Below are 20081 nucleotides of genomic sequence, written 5' to 3'. Positions count from 1 at the left end.
TCTCGCCTGGATTCTCACCTCGGGAGTCGGATTGCAAAGCCTTACTGGGCCTCGCCGCGCCCCATGGCCGTCAGCGCATTCCATGCTGACCTGGCCATGTATGAGTGCGTGTGCGTGTGCGTGTGCACATGCGTGCATGTGTGTGTGCGCGTGTGCACATCACATGTGCTGTGTCCGTAGGTCTGTCATCATATCAGGTAGGACTAGGTCGGCTCATATCTTGGAAGTGCTTTGGAGACAGCCACTCTCCTAACAGATGGGAGAAGTTGTTTTGATTCTTACTAAGGTCCCAGAATCCTATTGATGGCTTTGCTGAGTATTGAAAGGCTGGCCTTAAATTAGGTTTGAAACTGAGTTTGGTAATAGGACAGGATGTGTTAAGGAAGGGAAACATACAGGGAGCTGCCTGCTCTGGCAGCTGTTGACAGTGAGCAGGCCGCGGTGCCTGCAGTGGGAGTGGGGCAGCAGGCATGTCACCTTGAGCCAGAGCACATGTCTTGTACACGGTTGCACCAATGTGTGAGGATATAGGTCCCCAAGAACCAAGAGAAGGGGAGCTTTGTTGAATACGTGATGTTGGAGAAACCTTTGGCCCAAAATAACAAATTTAGATTCGTTCTCCCTGCAATGCAAATGTATTCCAGTGGGTCAAAATGTTAGTTATTATTAATTTTTTTTTTTTTTTTTTTTTGCTTTTTGAGTCAGGGTCTCACTCTGTCTCCCAGGCTGGAATGCAGTGGCACCATCTAGGCTCACTGCAGCCTTGACCTCCTGGGCTCAAGTGATCCTCCCACTTCAGCCTCCCAAGTAGCTAGGACTACAGGTGCACGCCAGCACCACACCTGGCTAATTTTTGTGTTTTTTGTAGAGACGGAGTTTTGCTGTGTTGCCCAGGCTGGTCTCAAACTCTTGAGCTCAAGCAATCCACTCTCCTCATCCTCCCAAAGTGCTGGGATTACAGGCGTGAGCCACCGTGCCCGGCCAAAAAGTTAATTATTAAAAGTCAGGCTGGGCACAGTGGTTCACGCCTGTAATCCCAGCACTTTTTGGGAGGCCGAGGCAGGGGGATCACAAGGTCAGGAGTTGGAGACCAGCCTGATCAACGTGGTGAAACCTCGTCTCTACTAAAAATACAAAAATTAGCTTGTTGTGGTGGCACTCGCCTGTAATCCCAGCTACTCAGGAGACTGAGGCAGGAGAATCACTTGAACCCAGGAGGCGGAGGTTGCGGGGAGCTGAGATCGCGCCACTGCACTCCAGCCTGGGTGACAGAGCGAGACTCTGTCTCAAAAAAATAAAAAAATGAAAGTCGATTGTTTATGGATTAAAGAGTTAGATACATAGTTCATAGCTCTAGAGCATCTAATAGGATATAACAGAGTCACCGTTATATGGAGGAATGATACCCTCCTGAGCTTGAGGGTAAAGATGGAGATATTCAAGAACATAAAAGCCGAAAGCGTCTGTGTTAAGACTCCTTTTGATCCAGGTTTCTGGACAGGAGAGTTTGCTGAGCAGATGTGGAGGTGGCTCAGTACCCAGAGGTGGGTGGAGTTGGCCCCAGTCATGGCCTGTGCTCAGACGCTAGGACCAGAGCAATTTCTTCCTCGTGTTTGAACTTTTCTCCTAGGCCACTGCTTTACCTTTCTCATGCTATAAACTGGCTTTCTCTGCCTCCTTGTTTATCCCTCCTAAGTTCAAAGAAGCAGTCAGCTGAGGAGGCTGTCTTTCCTCAGGCTGGCTCCAGCCCATTTGGGAGGTGCCCGGATCAGCTGAGGCAGAGGTGGGGCTTGTGCAGAGAGCCTGGCTGCTGCCATGGAGACGGGAGGAAGCAGGCAAAAGAGCAGGCCTGTTGGCAAAGGATCAGAGGGCTGGGTAGGCGCAGGGATCAGTGTCCCGGAAATGTGAGGAAGGGCAAGTGCTAGCAGCAAAGACAACACGGGCAATTTGGACTTCAGGGAAAGCTGCCACAAATTTGCAGAAATAACACACATTTATAGACAAATAACGTGACTACAAGAAGAAAAAATTGCTCAAACTCTAAATTTTACAAGGCATATTTGTTTATTTTTTTGAGATGGAGTCTCACTCTGTCACCAGGCTGGAGTGCAGTGGCGTGATCTCGGCTCACTGCAGTCTCCGCCTCCCAGGTTCCAGTGATTCTCCTGCCTCAGCCTCCCAAGTAGCTGGGATTACAGGCACCTGCCCCCACACCCGGCTAATTTTTGTGCGTGTGTTTTGTAGAGATGGGGTTTCGCCATGTTGACCAGGCTGGTCTCAAACTCCTGACCTCAAGTGATCTTCTCATCTCAGTCTCCCACAGTGGTGGGATTACAGGCATGAGCCACCGCGCCCAGCCTGCAGTGCATATGCAACAAGAAGTCATCATTTCATGCTTACTCAGTTCATGGGAGAATGTTTTCAGTCTTGAGACTCAGTGCTGGTGGAGTTACATCAAAGGTGGATGGCAGCAGAAAATCCTCAGCCCCTTTTCCAGAAGGATTTAGCTACGCATATTTACATATATCCCAGGAAGCAGGCAAATGATGCTCATGAATCATCTCTGAGAATTCATGTGGAGAGCCAGGCTTGGTGGCTCATACCTGTAATCCCACCACTTTGGGAGGCTGAGGTGGGTGGATCACTTGAGCCTAGGAGTTTGAGACCAGCCTGGGCAACATGGTAAAACCTTCTGTCTACAAAAAATTTAAAAATAAAAATAATTAAGGCCAGATGCGGTGGCGCATGCCTGTAATCTCAGCACTTTGGGAGGCTGAGGCAGGCAGATCACCTGAGGTCAGGAGTTTGAGACCAGCCTGACCAACATGAAGAAACTCCATCTCTACTAAAAATACAAAATTAGCCAGTCGTGGTGATGCATGCCTGTAATCCCAGCTACTCAGGAGGCTGAGGCAGAAGAATCGCTTGAACCCCGGAGGCGGAAGTTGCACTGAGCCGAGATCGCACCATCGCACTCCAGCCTGGGCAGCAAGAGCGAAACTCCATCTCAAAAAAAAAAAAAAAAAAAAGCCAAGTTTGGCAGTATGTGTCTATAGTCTCAGCTACTCGGGAGGCTGAGGTGGGAGAATCACTTGAGCCCAGTGGGTGGAGGCTGCAGTGAGCCGAGATTGTGTCACTGCACTCCAGCCTGAGTGACAGAGCCAGACCGTGTCCAAAAAAAAAAAAAAAAAAATTCCTGTGGGGAAACATGGGAAGAGTTCAGCTGTGTGTTCCTTGCAGCGCCATCTTTCATTGCAGAAGAATGGGAAGAATGGAAATGTCCACTAGAACAACAGATAAGGCTGTAGTGGTCTCTACCCACTCAGTGGCCTTCACTGGAATATTCTGCAGCAGTGCAGAAAAATGAGTGATTGAGTTTGAAGTGCAAGCAGCCGAATACTGTGATTTCAGTTCTGCCGGTCTCAAAATTAAATCTCATTTGTAAGGCAGGCAGTATTGTGGGAGAATTCCTCTAATGTATTTCATTCCCAGAGTATTTATGCAGTGGCAGGAAGTGTACCATCAAGATGGGTTTAGCTTAAGTCAGTCTCCCGAGTATTCGTGAAACACCCACTCGGTTTTCAGTAAGTGTGGTGAACTCGGTGTTTTGCCTCTTTCCCTGAACTTAGTAGTAGGTTCGGTATTAAGCTGCAGTGCTGCAGTGTGGATGGTGCCCTGCTTGGCAGATATGACAGCGCTTCTGCTGCCTGCTGAGCCTTGGCCTGGGGGTGTTTGAGCCAAATGCAAGGAGACCTGCCCTGAGGGACGCCCGTGTCAATGGAGTCAGGTGGCAGCAGCTGATACCCCTGCCTGCGGAATACTCCCATGGTCACCCTAACAGCAGTAACCACAAGCAAGGCACTAATGTGCCAGCCCTGCCCCTCCTGCCACACTGACGGAGTGTAGCTTCATGAGGTGTGCGGTTGCCGTCACACACTAGAGAGGAAGAAACTCAGATGGAGGTAAGTCACAGCCCTGGGGCCACACAGCCAGGTGGGGACGGTCTCGGCCTCTGTCCATCCCAGATGAGGTCTCGCTATGTTGACCAGGCTGGCCTCAAGCAGTCCTCCTGCCTCAACCTCTGAGTATGGACACAGTTTTGAGTGCCCTATGTGTGTATTAACAGTAACACATGAGACAGAGTAGGCCCTCTTTATCCGAGGGATACATTCCGAGACCCCCAGTGAATGCCTAAGACCGAGGCTAGTACGAAGCCCTGTATGTACACTGGGTTTTTCCCTACACGGTTGTCCCTCCCCTATGTCCTCAATTCAACCAACCACAGATTGAAAAATATCAAAAACAATAAACATAAACAATAAAATATTGAAAATAAAAATTACAATTTTTTCTTTTTAGACAGAGTCTCACTCTGTCACCCAGGCTGGAGTGCAGTGGCACGATCTCAGCTCACTGCAAACTCTGCCTCCTGGTTCAAGCGATTCTCCTGCCTCAGCCTTCTGAGTAGCTGGGACTACAGGTACACACCACCACGCCTGACTAATTTTTGTATTTTTAGTAGAGGCAGGGTTTCACCATGTTGGCCAGGCTGGTCTCAAACTCCTGACCTCAGATGATCCGCCCACCTCGGCCTCCCAAAGTTCTTTTTTTTTTTTTGAGACGGAGTCTCACTCTGTCGCCCAGGCTGGAGTGCAGTGGTGCAATCTCGGCTCACTGCAAGCTCCGCCTCCCGGGTTCACGCCATTCTCCTGCCTCAGCCTCTCCGAGTAGCTGGGACTACAGGCGCCCGCCACCACACCCGGCTAATTTTTTGTATTTTTAGTAGAGACGGGGTTTCACCGTGGTCTCGATCTCCTGACCTCGTGATCCGCCCGCCTCGGCCTCCCAAAGTTCTGGGATTACAGGCGTGAGCCACCGCGCCTGGCCAAAAATAGAAAAATTTAGAAGTACAGCATAACGGCCAGGCGCGGTGGCTCACTCCTGTAATCCTAGCACTTTGGGAGGCTGAGGTGGGCAGATCACCTGAGGTCAGCAGTTCGAGACCAGCCTGGCTAACAATGTGAAATCCCGTCTATACTAAAGACACAAAACTAAAGACACAAGCCATCCTCCTGCCTCAGCCTCCCAAGTTGCTGGGACTGCAGGCACACGCCACCATGCCTCGCTAATTTAAAAAAAATTTTTTTGTAGAATTTTTTTCTATGTTGCCCAGGTTTATTACACCATTATATTTTATTTTATTTATTTTTCGAGATGGAGTATCAATCTGTTACCCAGGCTGGAGTGCAGCGGCGCAATCTCGGCTCACTGCAACTTCCACCTCTGGGTTCAAGCAATTCTCCTGCCTTAGCCTCCCAAATAGCGAGGACTACAGGCGTCTGCCACCACACCCAGCTAATTTTTGTTTTTTGTTTTTTGTGGGTTTTTTTGTTTTGTTTTTTGAAGCAGAGTCTTGCTCTGTCGCCAGGCTGGAGTGCAATGGCCCTATCTTGGCTCACTGCAACCTCTACCTCCTGGGTTCAAGCAATCCTCCTGCCTCAGCCTCCTGAGTAGCTGGGACTACAGGTGTGTGCTACCACACCAAGCTAATTTTTTTTGTATTTTTAGTAGAGATGAGGTTTCTCATGTTGGCCAGGATGGTCTCAATCTGTTCACCTCAGATCCACCCACCTCAGCCTCTCAAAGTGCTGGGATTACAGGCGTGAGCCACTATGCCTGGCCTGTTTTTTTTGTTGTTGTTGTTGTTGTTTTTGAGACGGAGTTTCATTCTTGTTGCCCAGGCTGGAGTGCAGTGGCGCAATCTCAGCTCACCGCAACCTCTGCCTCCTTGGTTCAAGGAATTTCTCCTGCCTCAGCCTCCTGAGTAGCTGGGATTACAGGCATGGGCCACCACGCCCGGCTAATTTTTTTTGTATTTTTAGTAGGGATGGAGTTTCTCCATTTTGGTCAGGCTGTTCTCGAACTCCCAACCTCAGGTGATCCGCCCGTCTTGGCCTCCCAAAGTGCTGGGATTACAGGCGTGAGCCACCGTGCCCAGCCTATTACACCATTTTATATAAAGGATTTGAGCATCCTGAAATGTTGGTATCTGTAGGAGTCCTGGAACCAATCTCCTATCGATACCAAGGGACAACTTTTCATTTTTAGCTATGATAAAGTTTATAAATTAGGCATGAGAGACTAGCAATGATAACTGATAAAATAGAACAAGTATAACAATATGCCAGCATCTCTAATCTTGTGCTTTGCGACCATTACCAAGTAAATAAGGGTTACTCAGACACAAGCACTGCTGTACGGCGACAGTGGATCTGATCACCGAGACGGCTGCTGAGTGACTAACGAGTGGGGCGCCTCTACACCGTGTATGTGCTGGACAAAGGGAGGAGTCGCCTCCTGGGCGGGTCGGAGCAGGACCTTGGGAGGTTTCATCACGTTACTCAGAACAACATGCAGTTCAAAACTTATGAATTGTTCATTTCTGGAATTTTCCATTTAATATTTTCAGACCCCGCTTTACCTCGGGTAACTGAAACCATGGAAGGCAAAACCATGGATGGAGGGGACGGCTGTGCTGCCGCCATCTCCCTTACACAGTTGAGTAAACCGAGGCACGGAAGAAAATGAAGTCGCCCCAGATGCCATAGGAAATGGCAGAACTGAAGGGAAAAGCAGAGCAGGGGGCTGTAGAGTTAAACTGCTCCTCACTCTGGTGGCACTAGACCTGTCCGAGCGGCCAGAGGACACGTGGCTCCTGTCCTGTCTGCTATGTGGCTAGGGGACAGCCGTGCTTGTTTCTGTCTGTGTGAATAAAGGGGTTGCCAGACACCCTCCCCGCTCTGTGGGAGGGAGGGTGGAATCACGCCCTTGGCCACTTTGCCCCCTCCCCCTTGGGCCGGAGCATCAGCATTAGCTGTGCCACAGGGTGGCGTGCGCTGTGCTGGAGGTGGCACCTTCAGGGGAAGGCAGTCTGCTGGGGAGGCTAGAGAGCACCCTGGTTAGGAGCCGAGCATGGCCCCTGCGCCTCTGCATGGGAAGTGCTGGAGATGCAGGAGACCCTGAGCCGGAGCCCAGCGCTCTTACAAGAGACCTCATTTCCTGTTCGGGGACTGGGGCTTCTAAGCCAGAGTGCTCCGCCGGCAGCCGCCACCCTGGATGTGGTTTCATTCCCTGGTCCCTGAGCCATAGCTGGGGGGCATGAGACTGTCCCCTGGGCTGCTTTGGGGACCCTACTTCAGGGCAGCCCTGCCACTCCCTGTAACAGGCTATGGGTCCTGCCCTGTGGCCTTTCTACCTCTCTTGCGTGTGGGTGAGCCTGAGCGTGGCCACCGCCCTGGGAGTGCCACAGAGGCAAGCGGCACTGGTCCTCATGTGTTAACAGCCCCACCAGCACGCGGAGATGGAATAGTCAGGCCGGGACCTGTCCCAGGAATGGGCAGGCTGTTAACCCAGGATGCATTCAAGTTAGGATACATTTCATTCCCGTGTAGCAGTGGCTCACAGTTCCTCCGTAGAATCTGCAGGAGTGTGCGTGACGAAACACGTCACTCATTGTGCATGGTGTAGATACCTGCCTGAGTCGTAATCACTTGTGAAGAAAATGAGTTATGCTGTGACCTTTAGATACAATTCACATACCATAAAATTCACCCTTTTTTTTTTTTTTTTTGAGATGGAATCTCTTTGTCGTGCCCTGCCTAAATTCACCCTTTTAAACTGTATAATTCCGTGGCTTTTAGTAGTCACAAGACTGTACAACTATATCACTAATTCTGAACATTTTGATCACCTCAAGAAGAAACCCCATACCCATTAGCCAGTCTCAATTCCTGCCTCACCTAACCCTGGCAGCCCACTTTCTATCTCTGGATTTGCCTATTCTGAACATTTTCAGATAAATGGAAACATACAATATGTGGTCTTTTCTGTCTGCCTTTTTCCACTCAAGTTCATAATATTTTCAAGATTTATATATATTGTCTCACATATTAGTACTTTGGAGATTTTTTTATGGCTGTATAATATTATATACAGATATACTATGTCTTGTTTATCTACTTACTAGTTGATGAACATTTGGATTATTTCTCCCCTTTGGCTATTATGAATTATGCTACTGTGAATAATCCTGTATATACCTACAGGTGAATTGCTGAGTTAAGAGTCTTTTTGGCCTGGCGTGGTGGCTCACGCCTGTAATCCCAGCTCTTTGGGAGGCCGAGGTGGATGGATCACTTCAGGTCAGGAGTTCATGACCAGCCTGGCCAACATGGTGAAATCCCATCTCTACTAAAAATACAAAAAATTAGCTGGGTGTGGTGGCGGGTGCCTGTAATCCCAGCTACTCAGGAGGCTGAAGCAGGAGAATTTGCTGGAACCCAGGAGGTAGAGGTTGCAGCGAGCCGAGATTGCGCCATTGCACTCCAGCCTGGGCAACAGAGCGAGACTCCATCTCAAAAAACAAAAAAAGAGTCTTTTTTCCTTCTGAGACCAAATACCTGGTGTCTTCTCTCATTCCACTTCTCCAACTCTTCGACACCAGCTATAGGTATCCAGCAATTCAGTGCAATTCTGACACTATCCACTTGGAGTTCATGTCTGATGCCACAGGTTAAAGACCCAGTCCCACAGATTGCCTCCACTGAGGCAGTCTTTCTCTTTGATAAATTCCTGTTTAAATCCTTTGCCAGTTGCCAGTCCTGGGCCACCTGTCCCTCTGACTGACAGGCTATAAATCAGACTGTGACCCCCTCCACAGGATTGATAATTTGCTAGAATGGATCACAACATTCAGAAAGGTGCTTTACTTACTCTTAGCGGTTTATTATAAAGGATACAACTCAGAGACAGCCAGATAGCAGAGATGCACATGGCGAGGTATGGGAGGCATGCGGAGCCCCTGTGCCCTCTCTGGGCATGCCACCCTCCCAGCACCTTTTGTTTGTTTGTTTTTTTGAGCAGGGTCTCACTCTGTTGCCCAGGCTGAGTGCAGTGGCATGGTCATGGCTCACTGCAGCGTCAGCCTCCTGGGCTCAAGCAACCCTCCCTCGGCCCCATAAAGCACCGGGATAACAGGCATGAGCCACCGTGCCTGGCCTCCTCCCAGCACCTCGATATGTTCTGTAGCCCGGAAGCTCTCTGAACCCCATGGTTTAGGGATTTTCATGGAGGTCTCATGAGGTAGGCATGATTGATTAAATCATTGGCCATTGGTAATTAGCTCAATCTCTACTCCCTCTCCTTTCCCCAAAACTGAAAGTTTTGAGCTTCCAATCAAGGCTTGGTGTTTCCAGCCCCCATCCCGAAGCTGTACAGGAGCCCACCAGAGCTGGCCCATTGGAACAGGAGCAGCTTCTGTCACCCTTAACCACTCAGGACATTCTGAGGTTTTAGGAGCTCCGTGCCAGGAACAGGGGACAAAGACCAAATATCTCTCTATAATGCCACGTGGGTCTTATGATAACGAACTCTGTGTTTAACTTTTTCAGAGTGGCCTGACCTATTTTTTTATTTCCACCAGCAATGTATGAGAGTTCTAATTTCTCTACATCCTTGTCAACACTTGCTATTGTCTGTGTGTTTAATAGCTATCCTAGTGGGCGTGACGTGGCATGACTTTGTCTTTCTGATTTTCCAATGGTGTTAAGCATCTCGTCGTGTGCTTATTGGTTATTTGTGTATCTTTTTTGGAGAAATTCCTGTTTAAATCTTTTGCCCATTTTAAAAGTGGATGATTTGGCCAGGTGTGGTGGCTCACGCCTGTAATCCCAGCACTCTGGGAGGCCGAGGCAGGCGGATCACAAAGTCAGGAGTTCAAGACCAGTCTGACCAATGTGGTGAAACACCGTCTCTGCTAGAAATACAAAAATTAGCCAGGCATGGTGGTGCTTACCTGTAATCCCAGCTACTCAGGAGGCTGAGGCAGGAGAATCGCTTGAACCCAGTAAGCAGAGGTTGCAGTGAGCCGAGATTGCGCCACTGCACTCCAGCCTGGGCGACAGAGCAAGACTCCATCTCTAAATAAATAAATAAATAAATAGGATGATTTGTCTTTTTGTTGCTGAGATAAAAGAGTTCTTGGCCAGGCACAGTGGCTCACGCCTGTAATACCAGCACTTTGGGAGGCCAAGGCAGGTGGATCACCTAAAGTTGGGAGTTCGAGACCAGCCTGACCAACATGGAGAAACCCGTCTCTACTAAAACTACAAAAAATTAGCTGGGCGTGGTGGCACATACCTGTAATCCCAGCTACTCGGGAGGCTGAGGCAGGAGAATTGCTTGAACCTGGCAGGTGGAGGTTGTGGTGAGCCGAGATCGTGCTATTGCACTCCAGCCTGGGCAACAAAAGCGAAACTCCATCTCAAAAATAAAAAAAAAGTTATTTACATATTGTTGATACTAGACCCTTATTAGATGGATGATTAGCAAATGTTTTTCTCCCGTTCTATAGGTTTTTTCTCTTTTTTTTTTTTTTTTTTTTTGAAACAGAGTCTTGCTCTGTCGCCAGGCTGGAGTGCAGTGGCGTGATCTCGGCTCACTGCAACCTCCACATCTTGGGTTCAAGCAATTCTCCTGCCTCAGCCTCCCGAGTAACTAGGACTACAGACGCGCACCACTACACCCAGCTAATTTTTGTACTTTTAGTAGAGACGGGGTTTCACCATGTTGGCCAGGGTGGTCTCGATCTCCTGACCTTGTGATCCATTTGCCTCGGCCTCCCAAAGTGCTGGGATTACAGGCTTGAGCCACCATGCCCGGCCCGGCCCTTTTTTTTTTGTGTTTTGTTTTTGTTTTTGGAGACGGAGTTTCGCTGTTGTTGCCCGGGCTGGAGTGCAGTGACACGATCTCGGCTCATTGCAACCTCCACCTCCTGAGTTCAAGCAATTCTCCTACCTCAGCTTCCCGAGTAGCTGGGATTACAGGTGCCTGCTACCATGCCTGGCTAATTTTTGTATTTTTAGTAGACACGGGGTTTCAGGACATTGGCCAGGCTGGTCTCAAACTCCTGACCTCAGGTGATCTGCCCACCTCAGCCTCCCAAAGTGCTGAGATTATAGGCTTGAGCCACTGCACCTGGCCTTTTTTTTTTTTTTTATGAGACAGGGTCTGGCTCTGTTGCCCAGGCTGGAGTGCAGTGATCATGGCTCACTGCAACCTTGAACTCCTGGGCTCAGGTGACCCTCCTTCCCCGGCCTCTTGAGTAGCTAAGACTACAGGCATGCACCACCATACCTGGCTAATTTTATTTTTTGGAGAGATGAGGTCTTATTATGTTGCCCAGGCTAGTCTTGAACTCTTGGTCCCAAGTGATCCTCCTGCCTCAGCTTCCCAAGTAGCTGGGACTGCAGACGTGCACCACCATGCCCAGCTAGTTTTTGTATTTTTAGTAGAGATGAGGTTTTACATTGTTGGCCAGGATGGTCTGGATCTCTTGATCTCGTGATGGGCCCAGCTCGGCCTCCCAAAGTGCTGGGATTACAGGCATGAGCTACCGCGCCTGGCCTTTTTTTTTTTTGATACGGAGTTTTACTCTTTTGCCCAGACTGGAGTGAAGTGGCATGATCTGGGCTCATTGTAACCTCCACCACCCCCCACTTGCCCCCATATTTTTAGTAGAGACGGGGTTTCACCATGTTGGCCCGGCTGGTCTCAAACTCCTGACCTCAGGTGATCCACCTGCCTTGGCCTCCCAAAGTGCTAGGATTACAGGCGTGAGTCACCACATCTGGCTAATTTTTGGATTTTTAATAGAGATGGGGTTTCACCATGTTGGCCACGCTGGTCATGAACTCCTGACCTCAAGTGATCCTCCCACCTCGGCCTCCCAAAGTGCTGGGATTATAGACGTGAGCCACTGCACCTAGCCTATTTTGTATTTTTCAGTGTACACATCTTACATGTCTCCTCTCAAATTTATTCCTAAGTCTTTTATTATTTTTGATGCTATCATAAGTAGAATTGTTTTCTTAATTTCATTTTCAGACTGTTTATTGCTAGTGTATAGAAATACAGTTGATGTTTGTATATTGGTCTTGTATATATCCTGCAAGCTTGCTGAACTCCCTTGTTAGCTCTAATAGTTTTTTTGTTTATCCTTTCTCCTTAAGTCTTAATGTGTAAGCTGAAATTAACTTTCAGGTCAGAAAGCAACATTGAATGCAGAAGAAATGGCGGACTTTTACAAGGAATTTTTAAGTAAAAATTTTCAGAAGCACATGTATTATAACAGGTAGGTGTTTACTCTTTTCCTGAAAATTTGAATAGCACATCCAGATTAGGTAGGAGTGTTTTCTTTTTTTTTTTTTTTTTTTTTTGAGTCGGAGTCTCGCTCTGTCACCCAGGCTGGAGTGCAGTGGCGCAATCTCAGCTCACTGCAAGCTCCGCCTCCCGGGTTCACGCCATTCTCCTGCCTCAGCCTCTCCCAGTAGCTGGGACTACAGGCGCCCGCCACCACGCCCGGCTAATTTGGTAGGAGTGTTTTCTTACCTGAATTTAACAACATTCATGTTTATATCAGAGGTAGAAGTTGCAAGACTTTATCAACTTTTTTTTGAGACGGAGTCTTGCTCTCTCGCCCAGGCTGGAGTGCAGTGGTGCCATCTCCGCTCACTGCAAGCTCCACCTCCCAGGTTCACGCCATTCTCCTGCCTCAGCCTCCCGAGTAGCTGGGACTACAGGCGCCCGCCACCACGCCCAGCTAATTTTTTGTATTTTTAGTAGAGACAAGGTTTCACCGTGTTAGCCAGGATGGTCTCAATCTCCTGACCTCGTGATCCACCTGCCTCGGCCTCCCAAAGTGCTGGGATTACAGGCGTGAGCCACTGCGCCCGGCCTATCAACTTTATTTTTTAAGTGACTGCAGTGGCTTAAAAAGATACCAATTTTTTTTAGGTCGGGTGCAGTGGTTCACACCTGTAATCCCAGCACTTTAGGAGGCCAAGGTGGGCGTATCACCTGAGGACGGGAGTTCAAGACCAGCCTGACCAACATGGAGAAACCCTGTCTCTACTAAAAATACAAAATTAGCCGGGCGTGGTGGTGCATGCCTGTAATCCCAGCTGCTCAGGAGGCCGAGTCAGGAGAATCACTTGAATGTGGAAGGTGGAGGTTGCGGTGAGCTGAGATTGTGCCATTGCACTCCAGCCTGGGCAATGAGAACAAAACTCCGTCTCAAAAAAAAAAAAAAAAAAAAAAAAGGGTTTTTAGCTGGTTACAGATAATAATGACCTGTATTTACAGGTGAAATTAATAGGACATGATATCTGAGATTTGCTTTAAAATATTTGTAGGTTGGATACAGTGGCTCACACCTGTAATCCCATGACTTTGGGAGGCCAAGGTGGGTAGATCACTTGAGTCCAGGAGTTCAAGACCAGTCTGGGCAACATAGTGAAAGGCTTGCTAGGAGGACCACTTGAGCCTGGGAGGTTAAGGCTACAGTGAGCCGAGATCCGGCCACTGCATTCCAGCCTGGATGACAGAGTAAGACCTTGTCTCAATAAATAAATAAGCAAGTAATTAAAAATTCAAAATATATATATATATAAAAAACAGTTACAGAGTTACAAAGCCTGATGGGCAGGTGAAGCCAGACTTCAAGAATGTCAATATGGGCCAGGCATGGTAGCTCACACCTGTAATCCAAGCACTTTGGGAGGCCGAGACAGACGGATTGCTTGAGCCCAGGAGTTTGAGACCAGCCTGGACAACATGACAAAACCCTGTCTCTACAAAAAATACAAAAATTAGCTGGGTATGGTAGTGTGCGCCTGTAATCCCAGCTATAGGAGGCTGAGGCAGGAGGATCCCTTGAGCCCAGGAGGTGGAGGTTGCAGTGAGCCCAGATCCCTCTACTGCACTCCAGCCTGGGCTAAAGAGTGAGACCCTGTCTAATAAAAAGAGAATGTAGATACAGTCAAAGGCTGGATGGACTCAGTGAGGGACAGTCTGACCTAAAGATTAGTCCTGAAATATCTGGATTCCGTTTCTAAGGTTGTCATGTATTACTCTGAATTAGTTAAGTCATTCAAACAAGCGAGTATAATCTTTCCCTGGTCGTTGGACACGTAGTTTGTTTGCACTGGGCACAATCTCTGATGGGCTTCATGTTTTTTCTGTGGCACTCAGGTGAAGAGGACCAGCCTTACCCAAGATCAGGTCTTAGAGGAGCTTGGCCCCCACCACCACCTCCTGCCCCTGCCTTCCCCGTGGCAATAGCAGAAGCGTAGCTTGCTTTTACATGTCATAGAATCAGGTTGTCTATATTAGTGAAATGGAATATGGCTTTTCCTTGAAGAACTGTAATCCCCATGGGCTACCGGTTTTCTTCTCCTGGAAGTGCTTATTTACTTTGGGCACTGCTCCTCATGACAGCATTGCTTAAGTAGGTGGAGATGTAAAGGTGGTTTGCAGGTGGAGAGGAACTTTCTGTCCTGCCATGCAAAGCCTCCAGAGTGGTCGTGGCCCATCACGTCCCTAAAATGCTGCCAGCTCGGGAGGCCTGGGGTTTCCAAGGGCTCTCTTGGATCTTTTAGCAAAAATTGAAGGAGTACTGAAGAGGCTGAGGCAGGAGAATTACTTGAACCCAGGAGGCAGAGGTTGCAATGAGCCAAGATTGTGCCAGTATACTCCAGCCTGGACAACTAAGCAAGATTAAAAAACAACAACAAAAAAACACCAAAGGAGGGGCCGGGCGCGGTGGCTCACACCTGTAATCCCAGAACTTTGGGAGGTCGAGGCAGGTGGGTCACGAGGTCAGGAGATCGAGACCATCCTGGCTAACACGGTGAAACCCTGTCTCTACTAAAAAAAAAAATACAAAAAGTTAGCCGGGCATGGTGGCAGGCGCCTGTAGTCCCAGCTACTCAGGAGGCTGAGGCAGGAGAATGGCGCGAACCCAGGAGGCAGAGCTTGCAGTCAGCCGAGATCACGCCACTGCACGCCAGCCTGGGCGACAGACCGAGACTCCGTCTCAAAAAAAAAAAAAAAAAACACCAAAGGAGGATGGTGGCGGCCTCCAGAAACAAGATTGGGGAGGACTCCAGGCGTCGCCAGTGGGCCTCCCTCTCAGCCTGAAGAGAGGCCGGCCTCTATGAATAGTTTAGCTTTAACAAGGGCGGGGAAAGGGCAAAGCAGTTGAGGCCTGGTCAGTTGAACTCATCCTCGGCTGAGAGCCGCTTCTGGGCCAGGGCACCAAGCCTCAGTCCCTGCCGCCATGTCACCTGTGCATCCTCTGTTTCTCTACAGAGATTGGTACAAGCGCAATTTTGCCATCACCTTCTTCATGGGAAAAGTGGCCCTGGAAAGGATTTGGAACAAGCTTAAACAGAAACAAAAGAAGAGGAGCAACTAGGAGTCCACTCTGACCCAGCCAGAGTCCAGGTTTCCACAGGAAGCAGATGGTCAGAGGAGCTCCTTTCACAGGGGCTCTGAGAAAAACTGGAACTGATCACAAGAAGCCCCACATCTTCCTAAGGGGCCCCGTGGCATGTTTGGGGGCAGGGTAGGTCCTGGGGCACTGTGGGCTGCCTGCCTGCCGATGTGGGCTCTAGGCCAGCTTGTTGTCATGGACGTGGTGTCAAATAAAGCCCAAGAACTGGGTGCCCGTTTCCTGTGTTTCGAATTATACCAATTCAAAACAGAACTATTTAAAAATATTGGCCGGGCGCGGTGGCTCACGCTTGTAATCTCAGCACTTTGGGAGGCCGAGGCGGGCAGATCACGAGGTCAGGAGATCGAGACCACGGTGAAACCCCGTCTCTACTAAAAATACAAAAAATTAGCCGGGCGTGGTGGCGGGCGCCTGTAGTCCCAGCTACTCGGAGAGGCTGAGGCAGGAGAATGGCGTGAACCCGGGAGGCGGAGCTTGCAGTGAGCCGAGATCGCGCCACTGCACTCCAGCCTGGGCGACAGAGCAAGACTCCGTCTCAAAAAAAAAAAAAAAACAAAACAAAAAAAAAACAAAACATTGGCCAGGCACGGTGGCCCACGCCTGTAATCCCAGCACTTTGGGAGGCTGAGGCAGGTGGATCACTTGAGATCAGGAGTTCAAGATCAGCCTGGACAACATGGCAAAACCCTGTCTCTACAAAGAATTAGCTGGGCATGGTGGCACGCACCTGTAGTCCCAGCTGCTGTGGAGGCTGAGGCATGAGACGCTTGAACCCAGGAGGCAGAGGTTGCAGTGATCCAAGATCGCACCACTGCACTTCAGCCTGGAAGACCAAGTGAGACTCTGTATCCAAAAATAATAATAATAAATAAATAAATATATTAATAAAGTTTTACTGGAAAAAAAAAGCCTGCCGACGGGAATGATGTGGAAGCTGACTGCCAAGCGATCGGTGTGCTGGCCGTGGGGTCAGCACCACCCTCACCGTGAGTCCTCAGCTGGTGGGTCCTCACGGGCTGCGTCCTGAATGCGGGTGCGGTGTGAGGACATGAAAGCAAATGCAATTTTATTACATGCCAAAAAGTTTAACTTGATTCTTGGTGTTAACTATGTTAGTAGATTCTTCAATGCTATAAGCAAATTAACAAGAAACAGCAGCACTATTTTCCTCTTTTCTTAAACACAAAGGTTAAATGGCCAGGCGTGGTGGCTCATACCTGTAATCCCAACAATTTGGGAGGCCAAGGCAAGCAAATCACTTGAGCTCAGGAGTTCAAACCAGTTTGGGCAACATGACGAAACCCTGCCTCTACAAAACATGCAAAAATTAGCTGGGCATGGTAGCACACGCCTGTAGTCCCGGCTACTTCAGAGGCTGAGCTTCGAGGATTGATTGAGCCAGTGAGGTCCAGGCTGCAGTAAGCCAAGATCCCACCACTAGGCAACAGAGCCAGACCCTGTCTCAAATAAAAATTAAAAAAAAATAATAGAAGGCCAGGCGCAGTGGCTCACGCCTGTAATCCCAGCACTTTGGGAGGCCGAGGCGGGCGGATCACGAGGTCAGGAGATCGAGACCATCCTGGCTAACACGGTGAAACCCTGTCTCTACTAAAAATACAAAAAATTCTGTGGGCGTGGTGGCAGGCGCCTGTAGACCCAGCTACTCCGGAGCCTGAAGCAGGAGAATGGCGTGAGCCCGGGAGGCGGAGCTTGCAGTGAGTGGAGATTGCGCCACTGCACTCCAGCCTGGGTGACAGAGCGAGACTCCGTCTCAAAAAAAAAAAAAAAAATAAATAATAATAATAATAATAGATCTAATTAAAGGCCCAGGCAGCCAGCCACTGGCTCAACAGCCTGTAATTCAGCTCTAGCAGCAGTTGCTGGAGTGGGGCCCAAGATGCCGGGGCGAGCAATACTCCACCCATGAGATGGCGGTCCAAGTAATTCCAGCACACCACAGATCAGGGAGGACCCATCCTGCCCAACATGGTGAAACCCCGTTTCTACTAAAAATGCAAAAATTAATGTGTGGTGGCGTGTGCCTGTAATCCCAGCTACTCGGGAGGCTGAGGCACGAGAATCACTTGAACCCAGCAGGCAGAGGTTGCAGTGAGCCAAGATTGTGCCAGCCACTGCACTCCAGCCTGATGACAGAGCGAGACTCCATCTCAAAAAAAAAAAAAAAAAAAAGATTATTCTAGGCCTGGCACGGTGGCCCATGCCTGTAATCCTAGCACTTTGGGAGGCCGAGTGGGTGGTTCACTTGAGGTCAGGAGTTTGAGACCAGCCTGGCCAACATGGTGAAACTTTGTCTCTACTAAAAATATAAAAATTAGCCAGGCGTGGTGGCACATGCCTATAGTCCCAGCTACTTGGGAGGCTGAGGCAGGAGAACTGCTTGAACCTGGGAGGCAGAGGTTGCAGTGAGCTGAGATAGTACCACTGCACTCCAGCTTGGGTGGCAAAGCAAGACTCCATCTTGGCCAGGCAGTGGCTCACGCTTGTAATCCCAGCACTTTGGGAGGCCAAGGTGGGCGGATCACGAGGTCAGGAGATTGAGACCACAGTGAAAACCCGTCTCTACTAAAAAAAATACAAAAAATTAGCCGGGCGCGGTGGCGGGCGCCTGTAGTCCCAGCTACTCGGAGAGGCTGAGGCAGGAGAATGGCGTGAACCCGGGAGGCGGAGCTTGCAGTGAGCCGAGATCACGCCACTGCACTCCAGCCTGGGTGACAGAGCGAGACTCCGTCTCAAAAAAAAAAAAAAGACTCCATCTCAAGAAAAAAAAAAAAGATTGGCCTGGCACCATGGCTCACACCTATAATCTCAGCACTTTGGGAGGCCGAGGCTGGCGCATCACGAGGTGGAGAGATCGAGACCATCCTGGCCAACATGGTGAAACCCCATCTCTACTAAAAATACAAAAATTAGCTGGGCATGTGGTGTGCCCCTGTAGTCGCAGCTACTCGGGAGGCTGAGGCAGGAGAATCACTTGAACCTGGGAGGCAGAGGTTGCAGTGAGCCGAGGTTGCATCACTGCACTCCAGCCTGGGTGACAGAGCGAGACTCCGTCTCAAAAAAAAAAAAAAAAGATTATCCAGCCGGGTGTGGTGGCTCACGCCTATAATCCCAGCACTTTGGGAGGCTTAGGAGGGCAGATCACCTGAGGTCAGGAGTTCGAGACCAGCCTGGCCAACATGGTGAAACCCTGTCTCTACTAAAAATACAAAAATTATCCGGGTGTTGTGGCAGGCGCCTGTCATCCCAGCTACTCAGGAGGCTGAGGCAGGAGAATTGCTTGAACTCGGGAGGCAGAGGTTGCAGTGAGCCGAGATCGCGCCACTGCACTCCAGCCTGGGTGACAAGCAAAACTCTCAAAAAAAAAGAAAAAAAGATTAACCCAAAAATTTGTATGCTCATTTTTTTAATTAGGTTAATATAATTGTAACAGCCATATTCAAATAAAGTATTTCTGTGGGCTTTTAAATATTTATAAAATAAAGCTTATCTCAGTGATGTGGGTTTTTGGGGTTTTATTTGTTTGTTTGTTTGTTTTTTTTGAGACGGTGTCTTGCTCGTTCGCCCAGGCTGGAGTTCAGTGGCGCGATTTAAGCTCACTGTAACCTCTGCCTCCCAGGTGCAAGCGATTCTTCAGTCTCAGCCTCCCAAGTAGCTGGGACTACAGGTACGTGCCGACACACCCAGCTAATTTTTGTATTTTTAGTAGAGATGGGGTTTCACCATGTTGGCCAGGCTGGTCTTGATCGCTTGACCTCACGACCTGCCCGCCTCAGCCTCCCTAAAGTGTTGTGATTACAGGCGTGAGCCACCGCGACCAGCCCAGTGATGTGTTTTATGCCACTTTTCCCACAAAATGCATGTTTGTTAAAATGCCAAATATTTTAAATATTTTAATTTGGAGTTTAAAAGCAACATAAAATTGAGTCTCTTCCCCCCACTTTGTGTGTTGGGTGGTGTTTGTAGAAACTGATTTTTTACCTGCCCATATTCACCCAAAAAAAGAAGCCGGATATAGCTATCAGAAGTTCAGCAGGACTCACGAGGGCTATCTCAGGTCAGTGAAAACAGGATATCTAATGCCTTTTCTTCTTTTTGTTTTGTTTTGTTTTGACACAGACTCTCGGTCTGTCACTCAGGCAGGAGTGCAGTGGCATGATCTCTGCTCACTGCAGGCTTCACCTCCTGGGTTCAAGCAATGCTCCTGCCTCAACCTCCAGAGTAGCTGGGATTACAGGCGCGCACTACCACGCCCGGCTAATTTTTGTATTTTTAGTAGAGATGGGGTTTCACCATGTTGGCCAGGCTGGTCTCGAACTCCTGACCTCAGGTGATCCGCCCGCTTCAGCCTCCCAAAGTGCTGAGATTACAGGTGTGAGCCACCGAGCCCCACCTTCCTTGTTTTTATTTAATCCTAATAATGTACAGGAAGCTGCACCTGCCTGCAAGCCTCAGCTCCCTTGATGCCATCCCGTAGCTCTGGCAGAGCCCCCAGCAGGGCTCCAGTTGGCATCAGGTACGGCATTTGCTCACACAAATGCTGGAGTTATAATGAGTAATAGGAGCGTCTTCAAAAAAAAAAACCTCCCCAGGGGAAGGCCGCCGTGTGGGGAGCATCTTTGGGAGCTGCAGGTGGAGGACCCAGGCCTGCCCACACACATGCTGCTCTTTAAAGGAAGCGGAATTGCATCAGGGCTATGGAGAAGCCTTG

At 49.2% G+C, this 20081-nt stretch overlaps 1 protein-coding gene across 2 annotated transcripts in view; it reads left to right on the top strand.

Annotated features, from left to right (window-relative positions):
* Positions 1-15561, top strand: part of LOC115830347 (apoptogenic protein 1, mitochondrial) — a 28033-nt gene extending 12472 nt beyond the window's left edge. The window contains exons 4-5 of one of the 2 annotated variants that reach the window (XM_003276188.4): positions 12100-12190; positions 15208-15561. In XM_003276188.4, the coding sequence (XP_003276236.1) occupies positions 12100-12190; positions 15208-15313 (197 nt within the window). In that variant the 3' untranslated portion in view covers positions 15314-15561. The remainder of the gene's footprint in view (positions 1-12099; positions 12191-15207) is intronic. The other variant, XM_030803783.1, reaches the window with a different exon arrangement.
* The last annotated feature ends 4520 nt before the right edge of the window (positions 15562-20081 follow it).

Source organism: Nomascus leucogenys, chromosome 22a (assembly GCF_006542625.1).
Source record: "Nomascus leucogenys isolate Asia chromosome 22a, Asia_NLE_v1, whole genome shotgun sequence".
Lineage (NCBI taxonomy): Eukaryota > Metazoa > Chordata > Mammalia > Primates > Hylobatidae > Nomascus > Nomascus leucogenys.
The sequence above is the reverse complement of the archived record's forward strand: the minus strand, read 5'-3'. Positions and strand labels throughout refer to the sequence as shown.